The sequence below is a fragment of the Onychomys torridus genome, chromosome 1 (assembly GCF_903995425.1).
Source record: "Onychomys torridus chromosome 1, mOncTor1.1, whole genome shotgun sequence".
Lineage (NCBI taxonomy): Eukaryota > Metazoa > Chordata > Mammalia > Rodentia > Cricetidae > Onychomys > Onychomys torridus.
Window position 1 is genome coordinate 158,070,685 of NC_050443.1, and position 19,079 is coordinate 158,089,763.

At 36.2% G+C, this 19,079-nt stretch overlaps 2 protein-coding genes across 7 annotated transcripts in view; one reads left to right on the plus strand and one right to left on the minus strand.

The window, feature by feature from the left end:
* The window catches only part of LOC118570125 (cytochrome P450 2C27-like), a 154,729-nt gene that overhangs the window by 132,049 nt on the left and 3,601 nt on the right, over positions 1–19,079 (plus strand). For 3 of the 5 annotated variants that reach the window (XM_036168513.1, XM_036168510.1, XM_036168511.1), the window contains exons 2-7: positions 10,598–10,760; positions 10,975–11,124; positions 13,721–13,881; positions 14,921–15,097; positions 16,284–16,425; positions 18,115–18,302. In XM_036168513.1, the coding sequence (XP_036024406.1) occupies positions 10,598–10,760; positions 10,975–11,124; positions 13,721–13,881; positions 14,921–15,097; positions 16,284–16,425; positions 18,115–18,302 (981 nt within the window). The remainder of the gene's footprint in view (positions 1–10,597; positions 10,761–10,974; positions 11,125–13,720; positions 13,882–14,920; positions 15,098–16,283; positions 16,426–18,114; positions 18,303–19,079) is intronic. The other 2 variants (XM_036168512.1, XM_036168514.1) reach the window with 2 other exon arrangements.
* LOC118570177 (cytochrome P450 2C26-like) overlaps positions 1–19,079 on the minus strand; it is a 129,052-nt gene that overhangs the window by 76,018 nt on the left and 33,955 nt on the right. The gene's annotated exons all lie outside the window — the stretch shown is intronic.

Genomic DNA, 19,079 nt, shown 5'->3' on the forward strand with positions numbered 1-19,079 from the left:
ATATTTTGGATATTAGACCTCTATCAGATGTGGTGTTGGTATAAATTTCTTCCTACCATGTAGGCAGTTATTTTGCTCTATTGATAGTGTCCTTTACAGAAGCTTTTAAGTTTCATGAGGTCCCATTTTTTAATTGTTGATCTTTGTGCCTACACTATAGTTTAGGCATCATGTTCAGGGAATTGTCTCCTGTGCCAATGTGTTCCAGGGTTCTTGGCTTCCTCTTCTATCAGATTAAATATATATGGTTTTATGTTGAGGTCTTTGATCCATTTAGACTTGAGTTTTGTGTAGGGTGATAGATACAGATTTAGTAGCATTTTATCCATGCTGACATCCAGTTTTAACACCACCATTTGTTGAAGATACTTTCTTTTTTCCCATTGTATATTTCTAGCTTCTTTATCAAAAACAGATGTCCATATGTATATAGATTTATGTCTATGTCTTCAATCTGATTCCATTGATCAATGTGTCACTTTTTATGGCAATCCCATATGCTTTTTATTACTATAGCTCTGTAGTATAGCTTGAAAAAAGTGATTGTGATACCTCCAGTAGTTCTTTTGTTCAGGATTGTTTTGGTTATTCTGGGTTTTTTTATTTTTTTCACATGCAGTAGAGAATTGTCCTTACATCATCTGTGTAAAGTTGTCTTGGAATTTTAATGAGATTGCTTCAAAAGTCCAACACAATTTATAGATTGCTTTTGGTAGGATGGCAATTTTTACTATTTAATATTACTAAGCCATGGGCATGAGAGAGCTTTCCATCTTCTGATAGTTTCTTCAAAGACTTGAAGTTTGTTTCATGTAAGTCTTTCAGTTGCTTGTTTAGAGTTACCAGAAGATATTTTATATTATTTGAGATTATTGTAAAGGGTGCTGTTTCCCTCAATTCTTTTTCAGCCTCTTTTTCATTGTATATAGGAGACTTCTTGATATATTTTTTTAAATTTTGTATCCTGCCATTTTGCTGGAGATGTTTATTAGCTATAAATGCTCTCTAGTGCAATTCTTAGAGTCATGTGTGTATACTATTATATTATTTCCAAATAATTGACTTCTTCTTTTCCAATTTATATCCCCATGATATCCTTTAGTTGTCTTATTGCTGTAGCAAAAATCAAGTACTATATTGAAAAGATATGGAGAGAATGGGCTGCCTTGTCTTGTTCCTTATTTTGGTGAAATTGCTTTGGGTTTCTCTCCATTTAATTTGATGTTGGCTACAGGCTTGCTGTAAATTGCTTTTACTATGTTATGGTATGTCTCTTATATAGGAACGTTTTTTCTGTGGCTTCTTTTTAAGGGGGTGTGGAATTTAGTAGAAGACTTTTGTGGGATCTATTGAGATGATCATATTGTAAGTGGAAATTTTCCTGTGTCCTATCTGATCCCACAGCTGCTTGGTGCCAAGTAAACACATGAGGCTTATATTAATTATAATATATTAATATAATATTCTAGCTACTTCTTTCACCTTAAATTAACCTATTTCTATTAACCTATATGAGGCCATGTGGTGATGGCATTACCAGTCTTCTGGCATCTTGGGCAGTGGGCTGGCATAACCTCTTCCCACCTGTCTCTTTTCTCTCTGCTTGGATTTCTCACCTGCCTCTAAGCTGCCTTGCCATGGGTCAAGCAGCTTATATATTAACCAGTGGAAATAACATATATTCATATCATTCAGAAAGATATCCCATAACACTTCCCCTTTTCTGTATAATCTAAAAGGAAGGTATAATTTAAAATAGTAAAATTATATAGAACCAAACTGTTATTAAGCAAAGATTACAGTTATAATATCTAGTCTATTTGTATTTGGTAAAATTAAAGAAAATATTTTATCACCTATCCTACTTTTGTATGTCTAAAGTTTCATATCTAATTTACCTTTTATCATGATTAAGGAAAGCTATAACTGTACTATCTAGTTTTCAACTACATCAAAGACCGTAGAAGGATATAATATTATCTAAGTAAACATGAAGTGCTTTGTAAGCAACTTCCACAATTCTAGAAATGACAGAGACATCTGGCTTCCTGGGCAGTCATCCAAAGTTCCTCTGCAATGTTGGGGCATCTGTCTTCAGCCTATAGGTCTAGATTTCCTCAGTCACTTCTCCCTGTGTCTTGCAGAATGTCTGGCAGCCTTCTCTGCTGAGTAGGAACCTAATGGACCAATTTACCTCGTTTTGGCAAAATTCATTGGTTATTTTTCTATGGGTCCTGCATGTCCAGTTTATATAACATATTGTCAAGCAGTCCAGGCAAGAGCATTTTTTTTCACCCAGTGGGTCATTTTGTGCCCAAAAGAAGATAAACTCCATATGGACTGTCTTTGATGCCCATCTTCCTTTTTGAACTAAATTGGTGCTGCCAGGAGGAGATGTGTCTCACTGTCCAAAACATCTAAATTTTTAAAATATTTTAAATACCATCTTCTTTAAGTCTTTGAAGTGTTTGAAGATTACCTTCCTAATTGGAATATACCTTTATATACCTAAAATTTTAATTAACATGACTACAAGTTTGATTATCCTAGATGACTATTAATCTGTATTTCTTAGTTATATATTATAATTTTAAATGAGCTACATAAGCATAATACCTTAAACAAGAGTAGAAATATAAATAGAGTATAACAAAATTGACTTTGAATTTGTAATAATCTAAATCTAGAGCAATGAATATAAACCATTTTAACCTCCAGTGACTATCCAGTCAGCCAGCTGTTTCTGCCATTTCTCATATTTTTTGGAAGTTGCTTGTTTGCACTTCCTCCTTACTCAGACAATATCATTTCCTTCTCAGGTGTCTGAGAGAGTTAAAGATTAGATAGATAAAGTTTTCCTTGTTAAGATTCAGAACAGAAACTCACTAAAGTGATGTAAAGTATGTAAATTGAAAGACATCAAAGGATAGTTTATGATTGGTAATACAATTTAAGATATAAAGTGATTTAAGTACATTTTAAACTCACCAAAATATAATAGATAATGGAATATTTTCACTGTATTTGTCAAATGCAAATGTACTAGACAGTGTTGATATATTTATTGCCAGTATACAGTTATTGTACCTATTGTGAATAGCTTTTCTTATATTAATTACAGCTATCTTTTATTATTTTAGATTTTAAAAAAAGGAAAAATGTGGTGATATATTTTGTACTCCAATAAGGCTTGTCTGGGAGTCAGAGGACAAAGCCAGCCACTATATTAAACATAGAGGTCAGGCAGTGGTAACAAACACCTTTAATCCCAGCATTCATGAGGCAGAGATTCATCTGGATCTCTCTGATTTTGATGCCACATTGTGAACAGAGCCATGTGTGGTGACACATGCCTTTAATCCTAACACTAGTTAACCACAGACGTCTGGAGGCCTGTACAGACAGACAGGAAGTGATAGAGCTGGGTGGCAAGAGGAAGTTATATAGCTGGGCAGAGAGAGGAAGTAAGATAGCAGGGCACAGAAAGGTATATAAGGCCTGAGTATAAAGGAAGTAGCTCTCTTTGAGGATTTCCTCAAATACGAACTTGTGGCTGGCTTATTCTCTTTCTCTGATCTTTCAGCTTTCACCCCCAATACCTGGCTCCAGGGTTTTTATTAATAAGACCTATTAAGATTTGTGTTACAGACCAGTAATGTCACAGCAACATGGCAATATATAGATGCATAGAAATAGGTTAATTTAAGATGAAAGAGCAAAATAGCAAGAAACTGAAGCCATAGGCTATACAGTTTGCAATTAATAGAAGCCTCCATGTGTTTACTTGGTACCAAGCAGCTGTGGGACCAGGTGGGACACAGGAAAACTTCCAGCTACATCTGGTGTTCCAGCATGGAGCAAGAATTTTCACCTAAAACCTGAGAAATCTTCTAAAAAATAATATAAAATGAAGCTAAAAACAGCTTCCCAGTTATGGCTCTCAGGCAAGCCATGCTATAGAGACACTGCAGTGTGAAGGCCTGAGCTACAATATTGCAAGTTTGCGGCATGTGGACTTGACTTACAGCATGGTGGATTCCTGTCATAGTGCACAGAGATGACTCCAAGCCATGCATCACACTGCATGGTGGATTTAGTTTTTGCCAGTACAGACAAAAAAAGTTTCTGGGCTACATGCTGATAGTTTTAGGTATAGACCCACTGCTTCCTAGAGTTGGCGGTGACCATGGCTTCCAGAGCTGGAGATAAACATACCTTCTCCATGTTTGGAAGTTGAGGTGGGCGAAGTCAGCAGTCAGGGCTTCATCTTTCATGTTAGCCATGCACCCTAACAGTTTAAATATATCTCCTGGTCAGAGAAGGATTATAGATTCACAATATGACAGATTCAAGTGGAATAAAAACTCTAAATGGTTTACAATGTGTGTAAAAATATATGTAGCCTTGGAAGAGAGAGGAAAATGAATGTAGACAGTTATATAAAGAAATAGTTTTAAAAAATCAAATCTTTAAAGAGACAATAAAAGTAATATAAAAGTTAAGCCACATAAAGATGAAAATTACACAAAGAATCTGGATACTGCATATTATTATATTGTTTTTGTGATTTTTTAACTGCAGAGGGACATTTGATTATAGGGGCTACTGAGTTAAACCAGCATGTATATTTTATTAAATGTTCCATGACTTTAAATTTTATGTCTAAGGATATGTTGCTTTGGAAAAGAAGTTCTGCTTTTCTCTCAACAGAAGATGAGAAGCTGTGGATTCCTTCCAGGTTAATATGGTTCCATCAAGGAAAACCCCCTGAGAAGTCTCCAGATGATCCAACATCCAGCTTCAAGGCAAATATCTCAGACAATACAATCTCATAGACTACTCCAGTCAGGACTTGACCATTATCTTGAATTTTCACAGGATTCCCATAACATTGCTAGTGCCCCCAGTCAGCAGGAAATAGTATGAAAAGCTATGCCAAAATCCCAAAATATTGTTTATAAATGTCTTATGTTTTATTTAAAGCAGGTTGATTATAAATGCAATCTTTTCTAAAGAAGAAAAGGAGATATGAATATGATAAGGTGAAAGAGTAGATAAATGAATCTACTTTTAAAGAGCAATGATTTGTTTAAAATGTCTTACATTGCTATGGGTTTTATTTTATTGATACAAATTCAAAGTTAATTTTGTTATACTGTATATACTTCCACTCTTGTTTATGGTGTTATGTTTATGCAACTAATTTAAAATTGTAATGGATAATTAAGGAATACAGATTAATAATTAGTCATCTATGATAATCAAGCTTATATTCAGGTTAGTTAAAGTTTTTAGGCATATAAAGGTATATTTTAATTAGGTAGGTAATTTCCAAACACTTCAAAGTCCTATAGAATATAGCATTTAAAATGTTTTAAAACGGGCTTTTCTAGACATTGAGACATGTCTGCTTCTGGCAGCATTAATCTACCCAATCAATTTCAGAAAAAAAAAAAAGATGGGCATCAAAGAAGAATCTCCATATGGAGTTTGCTTTCTTTGTGGCAAAAGTTAGCTATTTGGGTAGGAAACTACTCTTGTCTGGACTGCTTGATAGTATGTTGTATAAAGTGGATATAGAGGACCCACAGGAGATTGACCACTGAACTTTTCCAGAACAAGGCGATATGGTCCTTCATCTTCTGCTTCACAGAAGATACCACCAGATCTTCTGCATGACGCAGAGGAAAGCAACTGATGAACTTTGCCAATAATTGAGACAATTCTTCAAATTTCCTGCTTCACAAGAAAGACTGCCAGAGACTTTATGCCTATAGGCTGAAGATGGGTGCCCCAATGTTGCAGAGGAACTTTGGGTGACTATTCAAGCAGCTAGATGTCTCTGTCATTTCTAAAATTTTGGAAGTTGCTTACAAAGCACATTCTGTTTACTTTTGTAATATTATATCCTTCTAGGGTCCTTAATGTAGTTGAAGTCTAGATAGTTATAATTATAATTTTCCTTGATTATGCTAAAAGATAAATTGAATATGAAATTTTAGACTCACAAAATAGGATAGATGATAGATTAGTATTTTTTATTTTGCCCAATACTAATAGACTAGATATTGTAACTAATTCTTGCTTGATAACTGTTTTGTTATATAAAATTTTACTATGTTAAAGTTAAAACCTTTCTTTGTGATTAAACAGAAAAGGTGAAGTACTATGGGATGTCTTTCTGTATGCTGTGAATATATGCTGTTTCCATTGTTAATAAATAAACTGCCTTGGGCCTATGGCAAGGCAGCTTAGAGGCAGGTTGGAAATCCAAAGAGAGATTCAGTAAAAGAAAGGTGGAGTCTGTGAGAGGTGCTAGCCTGCCACTAAAGGAACAACATGCCAGCAGATCAGTAAAGCCATGGAATATGTGACAAAGCATAATTAATAGAAATGGGTTGATTTAAGATATAAGAACTATATATCAAGAGGCCTTCCATAGGCCATACAGTTTGTAAATAATATTAAGCCTCTGAGCGATGATTTTATAAGCAGCTGCAAGAATGCAGGGCCAGATAGGACCAGAGAGAAAACTTCCAGTTATACTTATCTGCTGGCATCCTTCGGTGGCAGGCTGGCATCTTCTCTTCTGTCCTGTCTCTATCCTCGATCTATTTTTTTCCTTTCAGTTTGTTTATATGGTAGAGATTACATTGACAGATTTTTGTATGTTAATCATCCTGCATCTCTGGGATGAAGCCTACTTGATCATGGTGAATGATCTTTTTGATTGTTCTTGGATTCTGTTTGCCAAAATTTTATTGAGTATTAAAACATTTATGTTTGTAAGGGAAACTAGTCTGTAATTCTCTTTCTTTGTTGAGTGTTCATGTATTTTAGGCATCAGGGTAACTGTGGTTTCATAAAACAAATTTGGCAATATGCCTTCTGTTTCTATTTTGTGGAATAAATTGAGGAATATTGGTGTTAACTCTTCTTTGAAAGTCTAATAGAAATTCTGCACTAAATCTGTCTGGCCTTGTACTTTATTTTGGTTGAGACACTTTTGATGACTGCTTCTATTTCATTAGAGGTCTATTCAAATTGTTGACCTGACTTTGATTTAACTTTGGTAAGTGGTATCTATTGAGAAAATTATCCATTTCTTTTACATTTTCCAATTTGGTGGAGTACATGTATTTAAAGTATGACCTAAAGATTCTTTGAATTTTCTTGGTGTCTGTTGTTATGTTCTCTTTTCATTTCTGATTTTATCAATTTAGATGTTCACTCTCTCTCCTTTAGTTAGTTTTGTTAAGGGTTTGTATACCTTATTGGTTTTCCCAAAGAACAAACTCTTTGTTCAATTGATTCTATGCATGGTTCTCTGTGTTTCAATTTTATTGATTTCAGCCTTCAGGTTGATTACTTCCTGCCATCTATTCCTTTGGGCATGGTTGCTTCTATTTGTTCTAGAGCTTTCAGGTGTGCTGTTAAGTTTGTAGTATGAAATGTCTCAATTTTTTCCCCGTTTTTTTTCACAGTTTTTTATTTATTGTATTTGTGTATTAATTTTGCACATCAGCCATGGGTTCCCCTGTCCTCCTCCATACAGCCCCTGCCACCACGATCCCCCCCCCCCTCCCCTCCATTCCCATCTCCTCCAGGGCCAAGACTCCCCTGGGGATTCATTTAAACCTGGTGGATTCAGTACAGGCAGGTCCAGTCCCCTCCTTCCAGGCTGAGCAAAGTGTCCCTGTGTAAGCCCAAGGTTCCAAACAGCCAGCTCATGCACCAAGGACAGGTCTGGGTCCCACTGCCTGGGTGCTTCCCAAACAGTTCAAGCTATTCAATTGTCTCACTTATTCAGAGGGCCTGCTCCAGCTGGGGGCTCCACAGCCTTTGGTTCAAAATTCATGTGCTTCCATTTGTTTGGCTATTTGTCCCTCTGCTTTTCCAATCTTGGGCTCAACAATTCAGACTCTTACAGTCCCCCCTCTTTCTCAAAAATTGGACTCCTGGAGCTCCACCTGGGGCCTGGCCAAGGATCTCTGCATCCACTTCCATCATTTATTGTATGAGAGTTTCACCACGACCTTTAGGGTGTTTTGGCCATCTGATCACCAGACTAGGTCAGATCAGGCTTTCTCTTGACCATTGCCAGCAGTCTACAGAGGATATATCATTGTGGGTTTCTGGGAACCTCTCCAGCACTCTGCCTATTCCTGTTCTCATGTGGTCATCATTTATCATCGTCTGTTATGATTCTCCCATTCTGCTCTTGATCCACTTGGGATCTCCTGCTCCCTTAAGCTTTCTTTCCCCCAAAGCTTGCCCTTCATTACTCCCACTGTAGTCCAGGTTGTTCATGTAGATCTCATCCATTTTGCAGTCATTGGGTGATCCCTGTGTCTTTTCTAGGGTCCTGTTTTCTAGGAAGCATCCCTGGAGTTGTGTGGCAGTCTAGTCATCTTTGTTTTACATCTAGTATCCTACTATGAGCGAGTACGTACCATGTTTGTCCTTCTGAGTCTGGGTTAACTCACTCAGGATGATTTTTTCTATATCCATCCATTTGCCTGCAAACCTCATGATGTCATTGTTTTTCTCTGCTGAGTAGTACTCCATTGTGTGTATGTACCATATTTTCTTTATCCATTCTTCAGTTGAAGGGCAACTAGGTTGTTTCCAGGTTCTGGCTATTACAAACAATGCTGATATGAACATAGTTGAGTAAATGCCCTTGGGGTATGATTGAGCATTCCTTGGGTATATGCCTAAGAGTGCTACAGCTGGGTTTTGGATTGAGATGGATTCCCAATTTTCTAAGGAAGCACCATATTGTTTTCCAAAGTGGCTGTACAAGCTTGCATTCCCACCAGCAGTGGAGGAGAGTTTCCCTTGCTCCATATCCTCTCCAGCATAAGCTGTCTTCTGTGTTTTTGATCTTAACCATTCTGACAGGTATAAGGTGGTATCTCAGAGTCATTTTGATTTGCATTTCCCAGATAATTGGGGATGCTGAGCAATTCCTTAAATGTCTTTCAGTCATTTGAGCTTCCTCTGTTGAGAATTCCTTGTTTATAGGAATTGTTATAGCCCATTTCTTAATTGGAATGTTGGGCCTTTTGATGTCTAATTTCTTGAGTTCTTTATATATTCTGGATATCAGCCCTCTGTCAGATGTGGGCTTGGTGAAGACCTTTTCCTATTCTGTAGGCTGTTGCTTTGTCTTGTTGACCATGTCCTTTGCTCTACAAAAGCTTCTCAGTTTCAGCAGGTCCCATTGATTCATTGTTTCTCTCAGTGTCTGTGCTATTGGTGTTATATTTAGAAAGTGATCTCTGGTGTCAATGCGTTCAAGAGTACTTCCTACTTTCTCTACTATCAGGTTCAGTGTAGCTGGGTTTATGTTGAGGTCTTTGATCCACTTGGATTTAATTTTTGTGCACGGTGACAGATATGGATCTATTTTCAGCCTTCTACACATTGACATCCAGTTATGCCAGCACCATTTGTTGAAGATGCTTTCTTTTTTCCATTGTACATTTTTGGCTTCTTTGTCAAAATTTAAATGCCTGAGATTCTTTTTCATCTCTTGTATTCTATTGGTGAAGCTTGCCTCTGTATTTCCTGTTCATTTACCTAGACTTCTCATTTTTAGAATTCCCTCATTTGTGTTTTCTTTATTGCTCTATTTCCATTTTCATTTCTTGAACAGTTTTTTTTTTCTTTGTTTACTTAAACGTGTTTGTTTTTTCTTGGCTTTCTTTAAAGAATTAGTTTATCCTCTCCAATTGTTTGTTTGTGTTTCCTGGCTTTCTTTGAGGGACTTATTTATTTACTCCAATTGATTGCTTTTGTTTTCCTGAATTTCTTTAAGGAATTTATTCATTTCCTCTAAACACTGCTACTATCTTCACATATTTGTTTAAGTTTTTTTTTTTTTTTCTTGTGCTCTATCTATGCTGGAATAATCATGGTCTGCTGTGGTAGAACAGCTGGGCTTCAATGAAGACATTGTCCTGGCTGTTATTTATTGTGTTCTTACACTGGAGTCTAGGCATGAGGGTTTGAGGTGATTATAGGTGTAGGTGCTAATTTCTAGGTTTATCTTGGGTGGGTGGGTGTTTTGTTCCTTGGTTTCTGTTTCTACTCCAGATTTTCAGAGTGTGTTGGTGCTTTTCCTGGCCTGCTCATCTGCTGTACTCATTGGAACAATTGCTGATGTTGGAGGCTAGGGGAAGAGGAGGCCAAGAAAAATTGGTCTGTTGCAGTTATAGGCATGACTCTGAGTATTGGTCCTGGGTAACAGAGAGAATCGGGTAGGCCCATGACCATTGTACCTGGTCTGCTGGTAGATATGGTCTGTGGTTTAGTTGGGGTATTGGATACAGCCAAGAGGTAGAGAGGGAAAGACAGGGTTGGATAGACTGTGTGGTCCACAAGAGGTGTGGATGGGGGTGTGTGGGGAGAGGAGGGGAGGAGCTGCAGCTGGTGTTCTGCTTCAGTACTAGGTGCAAAGTTGACTTGGTTCTGAAGTAATAGAAAGAGTGGAGAAGGTCCATGGGTAGCCTACCTAGTCTTATGGTAGGCATGGCCTCTCAAACACTGACATCTTTTTGCTCCAATTTAATTACTTTTTTTTATTTTTTAGTTTTCAAAAGTCTATGGTCCTGTGTTCACTCTGTACTTGGGCAGAAAGCCTGCTGTGGTGTTGCATGGGTATGAAGCTGTGAAAGAAGCTCTGATTGATCATGGGGAAAACTTTGCTGGAAGAGGAAGCTTTCCAGTGGCTGATAAGATTGCTAAAGGCCATGGTAAGTGTCCTTGTGCCTACATGTCCATGCATCTACATGTCTATGTACCTATTTGTCTATGTATATATGTTGGGATGTGGTCATAGGGAATTTGAGGATGAAATGTAATCTTGAAAACTTGTTCAGACCCATCTCGGCTTTCTATGTGGCAACTACCCATTAGCCCATCTTCCTTACTTGATATCTCCCTACTCATTTCTGCTCTTCCTTTTAGGCATTGTTTTCAGCAATGGAAGGATCTGGAAAGAGATGAGGCGTTTCTCACTCATGACTCTGCGGAACTTTGGAATGGGAAAGAGGAGCATTGAGGACCGTGTTCAAGAGGAAGCTCGCTGTCTTGTGGAGGAATTGAGGAAAACCAATGGTGAGTGTTACTCATCATAGACTTCTGTCTTGTTATTAGGTCCTTGAGAAGTTTTGAGTGTGGCCAGAGCTTTCATTCTGTGTTCTGGTTAAGTCTTCATATTGAAAGTGTGATTTGTAGTTAAAAAAAAAAGTAGGAGAGTTTTTATATCTATGACTTTTGTTTTATGGTGGGATTCTCTGTTGCAGAGCATTTAAGCCATCATTTAATCTATATCTTTTTCAACTGTTTTGTTTGCAAAAAAATGACTATACGAATTTTGGTTTTGAGTTCATTTTTCTGATGATTTAAGGGACAACAATTTTCCTCAGCATAAATCTTAAGTTCACTAGCAAATATTTGGTCTGTGTATATGATGGCAATCACTGTATCACACTTGTATAGAAGAGTAACTAGATGGTATAATTGTCTTTAATTGGACTATGTTATGCAACTGACATATCTCAAGTCCATGCATCAAGTTCTAGTGGATGTTGCAGTGTAAACAAAACAGATTTGCCATATCTTAGTAAAGATTTATCAGTCCATTCTCTTCTAAAATCATAGCCTAATTTATACAAGACAGAATAAATTATTTCTAATCTTTTAGTATATTGATTTATATTTTTGAAAAAAAAATGTTATTACTTGATTCTGAAAATTAATGTTAAGTTTTCAGTGATGCATACAACTAGCCTTCACTATTGGCTCCATCTTCATTTATTTATCTCATCTCCCTCTGTTTGTTGTATGTGGGGTAATACATTTATGACAATAGTTATCTTTTTTCACTCTCAAGTTTACAAAAACTTGAAATACTTCTCACAATGAAACATGACCTTGTTTAAATGCCATCTTTCAAATTAAGTGAAAGAAAAGGCAAAAAGCCAGATTTCTTCTCTGAGTTACACACATATGCCCTGTCTCACATATACTTCTAGCCACTTGCCCATACCCATGAACATAATACACTTCTTCCTCCTTTGATGTAATGAAAATATGTATTGGCTGGGCAGTGGTGGTGCACGCCTTTAATCCTAGCACTCGGGAGGTGGAGGCAGGCAGATCTCTGTAAGTTTGAGGCCAGCCTGGGCTACCAAGTGAGTTCCAGGAAAGGTGCAAAGCTACACAGAGAAACCTTGTCTTAAAAAAAATGTATTGATATAGCATTTCCATGAAAGCTATGGTGTTTAAAAGTATGTGACATTCAGACAACTAACACAAGTTCTTATTGTCAATGTCCTAGTCTTTATCCAAAGTACTTTTGATTTTTTTCAAGTTATTTTTATTTTAGGGTCTATGGATTTTAGTTTTGTATGCACTTTCTATATGAAGTGTCATTATTTGATTTTAGTAATATGATTACAGAGACCTCCTCAAAGAATAGAGAAATGGTAAAATGTAAGGAATTTAGGAGATGATGGACAGCATGTTAGTTACTTCACCTGTTGCTGTAATAAAATACCTGACAAAAGCCACTGAAGGAAAGAAGAGATTATCTGGGATTCTCATTTCTGATTTTAATCTATTGTGATGAGATGTCACAGAAGGGGAGCCTGAAACAGGGGGGTGTCCTGGTCACGCTGTCAGCTCAGTGAAGGCTGGAGGATAAGAATGCTCCAGCTTGCCCAGCTTCCTTCCATGTAAGCGGTCTAGCAGCCAAGTCTAGGGAATGGTACCTTCCTCAATTAGGATGCATCTTCCCATCTCCCTGACATATATACAAGCCTCTATCTCTGATGATGCTGTGAAGTTGATAATCAACATTAATCACCACACAAAATTTCTTCCTTTTAAATCAGAAAATCAGAGGGAGGTTAGACATAGAATTGAGAACTAAAATCTTTATCAATTCCCTCTTTTATTTGCCTTCTTTTGGGGGCATATTTCAAACAAAGGTTCTCATCTTAATTTTACCCTAAGAAATCTATTTTATAATTAATGTTTATTTATACAATTTTTATTTCACATAACATAGATGTGTTTCCTTTTCATGTTAGTTTTCAGAATGCATGAACTTAACACAGTCTCTCTGTTTATTATACTCTACTGGCTAAAGACATGAACCTTTCAACTCCTATATATGTTTCCTAAGTTCCTATTTTTATTTCCCTTTCCTCTTTTTGGGGAAAGATTTGTTTCTCCTTCATTTTTATTTGTTCTCTGAGAACTTTGTACAGTGTATTTTGGTTATATTTATACTGTCACCTCTTTCCAGATTCACCTGCCTTCCATCCCCATGCATCTTTGTATCATATTGTTTAGAGACTTCACAAACAGACTTGAATCCCCCCAGAAGTTTCAAATTGCTGAAGATTTAAAAATTCCCATTCCCCCCTTCCTAAACAGCAAGTCCTTGGAGTGACAGGCCAATCAATAAAGGTATGAGATGAAAACTGAGTATACTCAATTTCATAAATTGGACAGATGACCAGATCACTGAAATCATATTAAACATAAAAATGATGCACAGATGTAATTCATATTGTTATGTCTATCAGGCCATTTGTGGGTAAGTCTTGCTTAAATTGTCGTAAGTTCTTTTACTTGTTAAGAAATACAGTGTTTTACACACACAAATTTCAGTGGCATTTTACAATTTTTCCCAACTCTTCAGGCTCACCCTGTGATCCCACCTTTATCCTGGGCTGTGCTCCATGCAATGTCATCTGCTCCATTGTTTTCCAGAATCGTTTTGATTACAAAGATCAGGAATTTCTTACCTTCATGAATATTTTAAATGAAAATGTAGAGATTCTAAGTTCCCCTTGGATGCAGGTGAGCTCAAATTTATTTCTTCAAAACAAAACAAACAAAACCAACACCCACTCCCCCCAAAACACTTAGAAATATGGGTTCCCCAAAGTTCCAAAAAAACTTTAAAAAATAAAGGGTAAACTGTGGATTATTAGAACTTTGTTCATTGACTTTCCATTAAACCTCAAATCACTTTTTCTAAAAATCATCAGGTCAATGCTCAGAAATATCTTCATAACTCAGTGGACATCTGTTTAATTTTTGAAATCTGTTAGCAAAGGCTTATGCTCCATTCAGTACTTTAGAGATCTTGCCTTCAAAACACTTAGGAGAATAGTATTTTGCAATGAAACTATTTTCTTCAATTAGGGACTATGTTTGGAATCATTGAATCTGCCAAGGTTTCCTGGAGTATGGCAGTTATATTTAATAAACAGTTGACATCCTAAGTAGCAATATATCTGTCATAGGAGTGACAAAATGTTTGATTGGTGTCTGGATCCTGTTATATTTTTCCCTGTGCTGAGCCAAGCTAGACAATTTGTCTAATATAATGAACCTGAAAAAAAAATCACCAGCTGGTCTGCCCAGGATCACAGTTGTACTTCAAGAATTCTTAAGAATCTCACTGCTAAAATTCTTATTTCTGTGTCTGAGAGTGGCTGACAGAAACTAAGTATAAAGTGTGATCCAATCAGGATACCCCAAGTCCCTTCTCTGTATCTGTCTACACAATGTAGATCATGTCAATTCAAACCATTTTGTATTCAAGGTTGTATTGAAGAGGTTGTGTAAAAAATGAATGAGCTGATATAATATTCATATATGAAATAATGATTGTATGAGAATTTAAGCAGTGGTTATTATATTTGAGCTGGTTCATTATGTTCTTGTGTTGACAATTCTACAAGCAAAGAGAATTTCTAAATATACTATAAAATCACTTATCAAGATGGATGACATACTATTTATTTTTGTTATTTATTTTTTGGCCAAGGTCCATTCTAAGGAACACATATATACATCCTGTGTTTTAAACATTTATTCTTTTCTTTTGTAGATTTGTAATAATTTTCCTGCTATGATTGATTATCTACCAGGAAGTCACAGAAAATTACTGAAAAATTTCACTTTTGCAAAACATTATTTTTTGGCAAAAGTAATAGACCACCAAAAATCACTGGATATTAACAATCCTCAGGACTTTATTGATTGTTTCCTGATCAAAATGGAGCAGGTAAAATGTTAATAAAACTCAATTCAGTTATTTGATTGCTTGAGTATCTATTGCTACATAAGTAGTCTCCATTTTACAGGCATATTTAAATGGTTCAGACCTATAATGTTTGACAAGCACTTTGTCTAATTAATATGTACATGAATTTGCAGTAAACATCCCAGAAAATATAAAGTTAAGTAGTTTGAATCTATTAACCCTAGTTTATTAGAAAAAAATCTAGTAGAAGTGTCATATAATACAATGGGCTCATGAAATGGAGATATTTCCAAAACTCTCAGAAAATATGTCATGATATGATATAAAGATGAATGTTGTCTTTGCAGACAATATATGGAAACTTAGAAAAGCAGCTCAAGCTAGCCAGACTTCCTATAGTATCTATAGATTGAACTAAATCTTAAAATATTAGCTGTGGATGGTGAGAGAATTTCAGATGAATTATGAGGTGTAGGTTGTGGTGTGAGAATGGAATGATTCATGCCAAGGATGAAAGGAGCCTTAACTGAGTGTAACTTCAAGTGGATTGACATGGACATGGAAATAAGATGGATGTCTGTCAGGCACCTATGGAAATAAATGCTTCTGTCATGGCTCTATTTATTGAAACCACTTATTTTCGTTGGATATTGTTAGCACTCACCATAAAAAGGTGTTTGTTATTTTGTTTTGTTAGTTCTCCGTTCTGCTTCATTGAACTGTACCCTAATGCTAGCTGAGTCCTGGATTTACTATCCTCATTCAAGCAGTATACATCCCTCATGAAAGTGAGGGGCCTTCCATCTTTCTTTACCACTTTTACAAATGAGACCTTCATCTTTGTGACTAGCCCTCACATAACATGCTGTCTACCTTTTTGCCTCCTTTTTATGTGTGTTTTTAGTAAAACATTTTTAGAAAGGAAATGGACATCAGTTCTTTTTGTTTATGTCTCTTTGGGAAGATGGTATGCTGCATGGCTCACTGCCTGAGGAGTCTCATGAAAGATCTTTTTCCAGACAAGAAAACTGGGTGTGGGCAGTGAAGATGGGTTTGGGGGTCAACATGTCTCTTGAACACAGTTTCTTCTCCTGCTGTACTCTCCAGGATCTGTCTAGTTAAACGCCTCCCATGTAAGTCATTTTATTCACTCTAATAATTATACAGACAAATAATTTTCTGGCTAACACAGTCAAACCATTCCTAGGAAAAGCACAACCCAAAGACTGCGTTTACTTCTGAAAACTTGGTCTTCTCAGCAGGTGACCTGTTTGCTGCTGGGACAGAGACAACCAGCACAACACTGAGGTTCTCTCTGCTGCTCCTGCTCAAGCACCCAGAAGTAACAGGTAAGGACACAGGTGAGAAGCTAGTGAGTTTTAGAAAGGAAAAGGAAGATACCACAGGAGTCCTTGTTTTTGTTTATCTCAGGGAAGCCTCATAATTTAACATTCTGTGCCCCTGTAATCTGCTACATTTATCAGGAGGACTGAAGTTAAATGTACTAGCCCATAACAGAGGAGGATGCTTCAAGAAGTGAAGATAGAAGGCAGGAAGAAAGATCAGTAAAGTATTGTTCTAGTGGTGGATTTCATGAGAAGTGATTTTTGTCCACACAAACTTTTTAAAATGCAAATTAATTTAAATTGGAAAAAGCCAAATTAAATAGAAGATATATTCTTGAGAATATTTTTCCTTATTTTGACAATTCTTTTGTTGGAATAGAAATTCTCCTTACAGAAGAAGAAATAACAATTCTAGAGTTTAGTGAGACATAATCCTGGAAATTATTCTGAAAGCTTAGATCCACTAAAAAGGCACTCCTATTTGGGCAGAATTTCTAAAGGAATTTCATTCATTACTTTAGAAATAAGTTTCCATAATATGTTATTTAACATAGGATGGATTATTGGGGGAGTATTCTATTTTTATCTTAAATTTAAAATATTCTATGTATATGAAAGTTTTGCCTGCACTTATGTGTCTGTATCATGTGCTTGACTGATGCCCACAGAGATCAGAAGAGGGCATCAGATACCTAGAATTGAAATTTGTAGGTGGTTAAAAGTTGAATGTTGGGAATTGAACCCAGGACCTATAGGAATTCAGAGAACTCAAGGGAAAGGATGAGACAGTCAGGGAGGCTGCTTATCATCACACCAAGAAAATATCAACATCAGAATACACCAATGGATGATGAAGGTGTGAGGAGAGAACCAAGGAAAAAAGGGAAGTAAGTGTTTGATAATCTGAGACTTCCCCATAATTGGACAAGTGTTGGAAAGACTTTGAAACATCTACCTGAATATTTCAAAAATAATTCCAGTAGAAGGAAAACATGTAAACTGATAAAGAGAAATAGAGTTATGTCCAAGAGTGCATCAACAATTACAATAGTCATTGTTATCTTACTAGGGCACTGATTTAATGTAGTCACAAATTTTGAGCAATGTATAAAGCCAAACCTATGTCCTATGAGGATGGACTGAGGGAAATATTTATATTTAATATATCTAGAGAGTATGAAACTATTATTTCCACATGAAGAAGAATTTAATTTCTCCAGTGATGGATAAGAAAGAAATAGTCATTACATATAAATATAAACATAAATTTCACTAGAAATGTGGCCATATTGAGAAGTAAGAGGGTTTTACATACCTTTGGAAACTACATATAAATATGCACAGAATACCATTATAATTAATGTTTCAATGTACTGCATTGTTTTGGTACAAAAAATGTTTCATCAATAGTTTTCTTCTATAAGAGCTGATTTTCTTGACTTGCTGTTCTGTTTGAAAGTAATAGTTAATGTTGATTTTTAAGTATGCTAATTGATATATAAGGGCTGTGTATTTTGACATCTAGTATATATGATAATAGTATTTATATCATAACAACTATCACTTCGTTAGCAGATATTGATATTATGCTTTCATAATGCTGCCAGTCACCTTCATCTTGCTATAAGTAGCCCTGACTTGTGACTAATGTGCCACTTCCTTTTCTGTCATTTGTCTACTGTGTTGAACCAGCCAAAGTCCAGGAAGAGATTGACCGTGTGATTGGTAGACACAGAAGCCCCTGCATGCAGGACAGGAGTCACATGCCCTACACTGATGCTGTGTTGCATGAGATTCAGAGATACATTGACCTCCTTCCCACCAGCCTGCCCCATACAGTGACCTGTGATATTAAATTCAGAAACTATCTCATTCCCAAGGTAACTTTCCTTTGTCTACACTGAACCTTGATGCTCTTGATCTCAAATGAGTAAGTGAAATAAAATCACAAGCACAAGATATTGGTTCTTGCAAATTCAGACTACCAATGTTGAAGAGAAAACTATAAAAACCTTCAGGGAGATTAAACAGACAAAGGCAAATATCATATATTCCCAATCAGACTGTATTAGAATTCTTAAGAATTTACAGTGTGATTGGTCCCAATTTACTGTCCCCACAAGATAAGAGAAATACAAGCACCTTAAATCTGGAATGGACTTTATGCTATTTCCTGTAATTTTTTAGAACATGTGTTAGTTTGTGGAATTATAGGTCTTCCAAATTTACATTCCATTTAAAGCCACCCTTGAGTGTTTACACTTTCAAATAAAACTTAAAGTTCAAAGTGCCATTCTCTGAAAAGACTATCTATGATTGTATCAGGATGCTAAGAAATATATAGGCACATTTAGGGGATACATGTATTGACTCACTAAACATTTCAGTTCATGTACTCAGTTTCTGGGTTGGTTTGTGTATCATTGTCCTCTTGAAGTTTGCTTCCATATATAACTTTGGAAGAAAAATGTACAAAGGATGTCCTATAGAACTCACATATTTTAAGGAGGGTTAGCATATGTTAACTATGCTATTAGTGGTTATGCCTACTTCTTCCTGTCTTAAGATGATATTCAAATCTCTCCATTGTAGAGGTTCTGTTCACTTTGTAACTAATAAAATCTCTGGAATGGCCCATTAACAGCTTATGAATATCC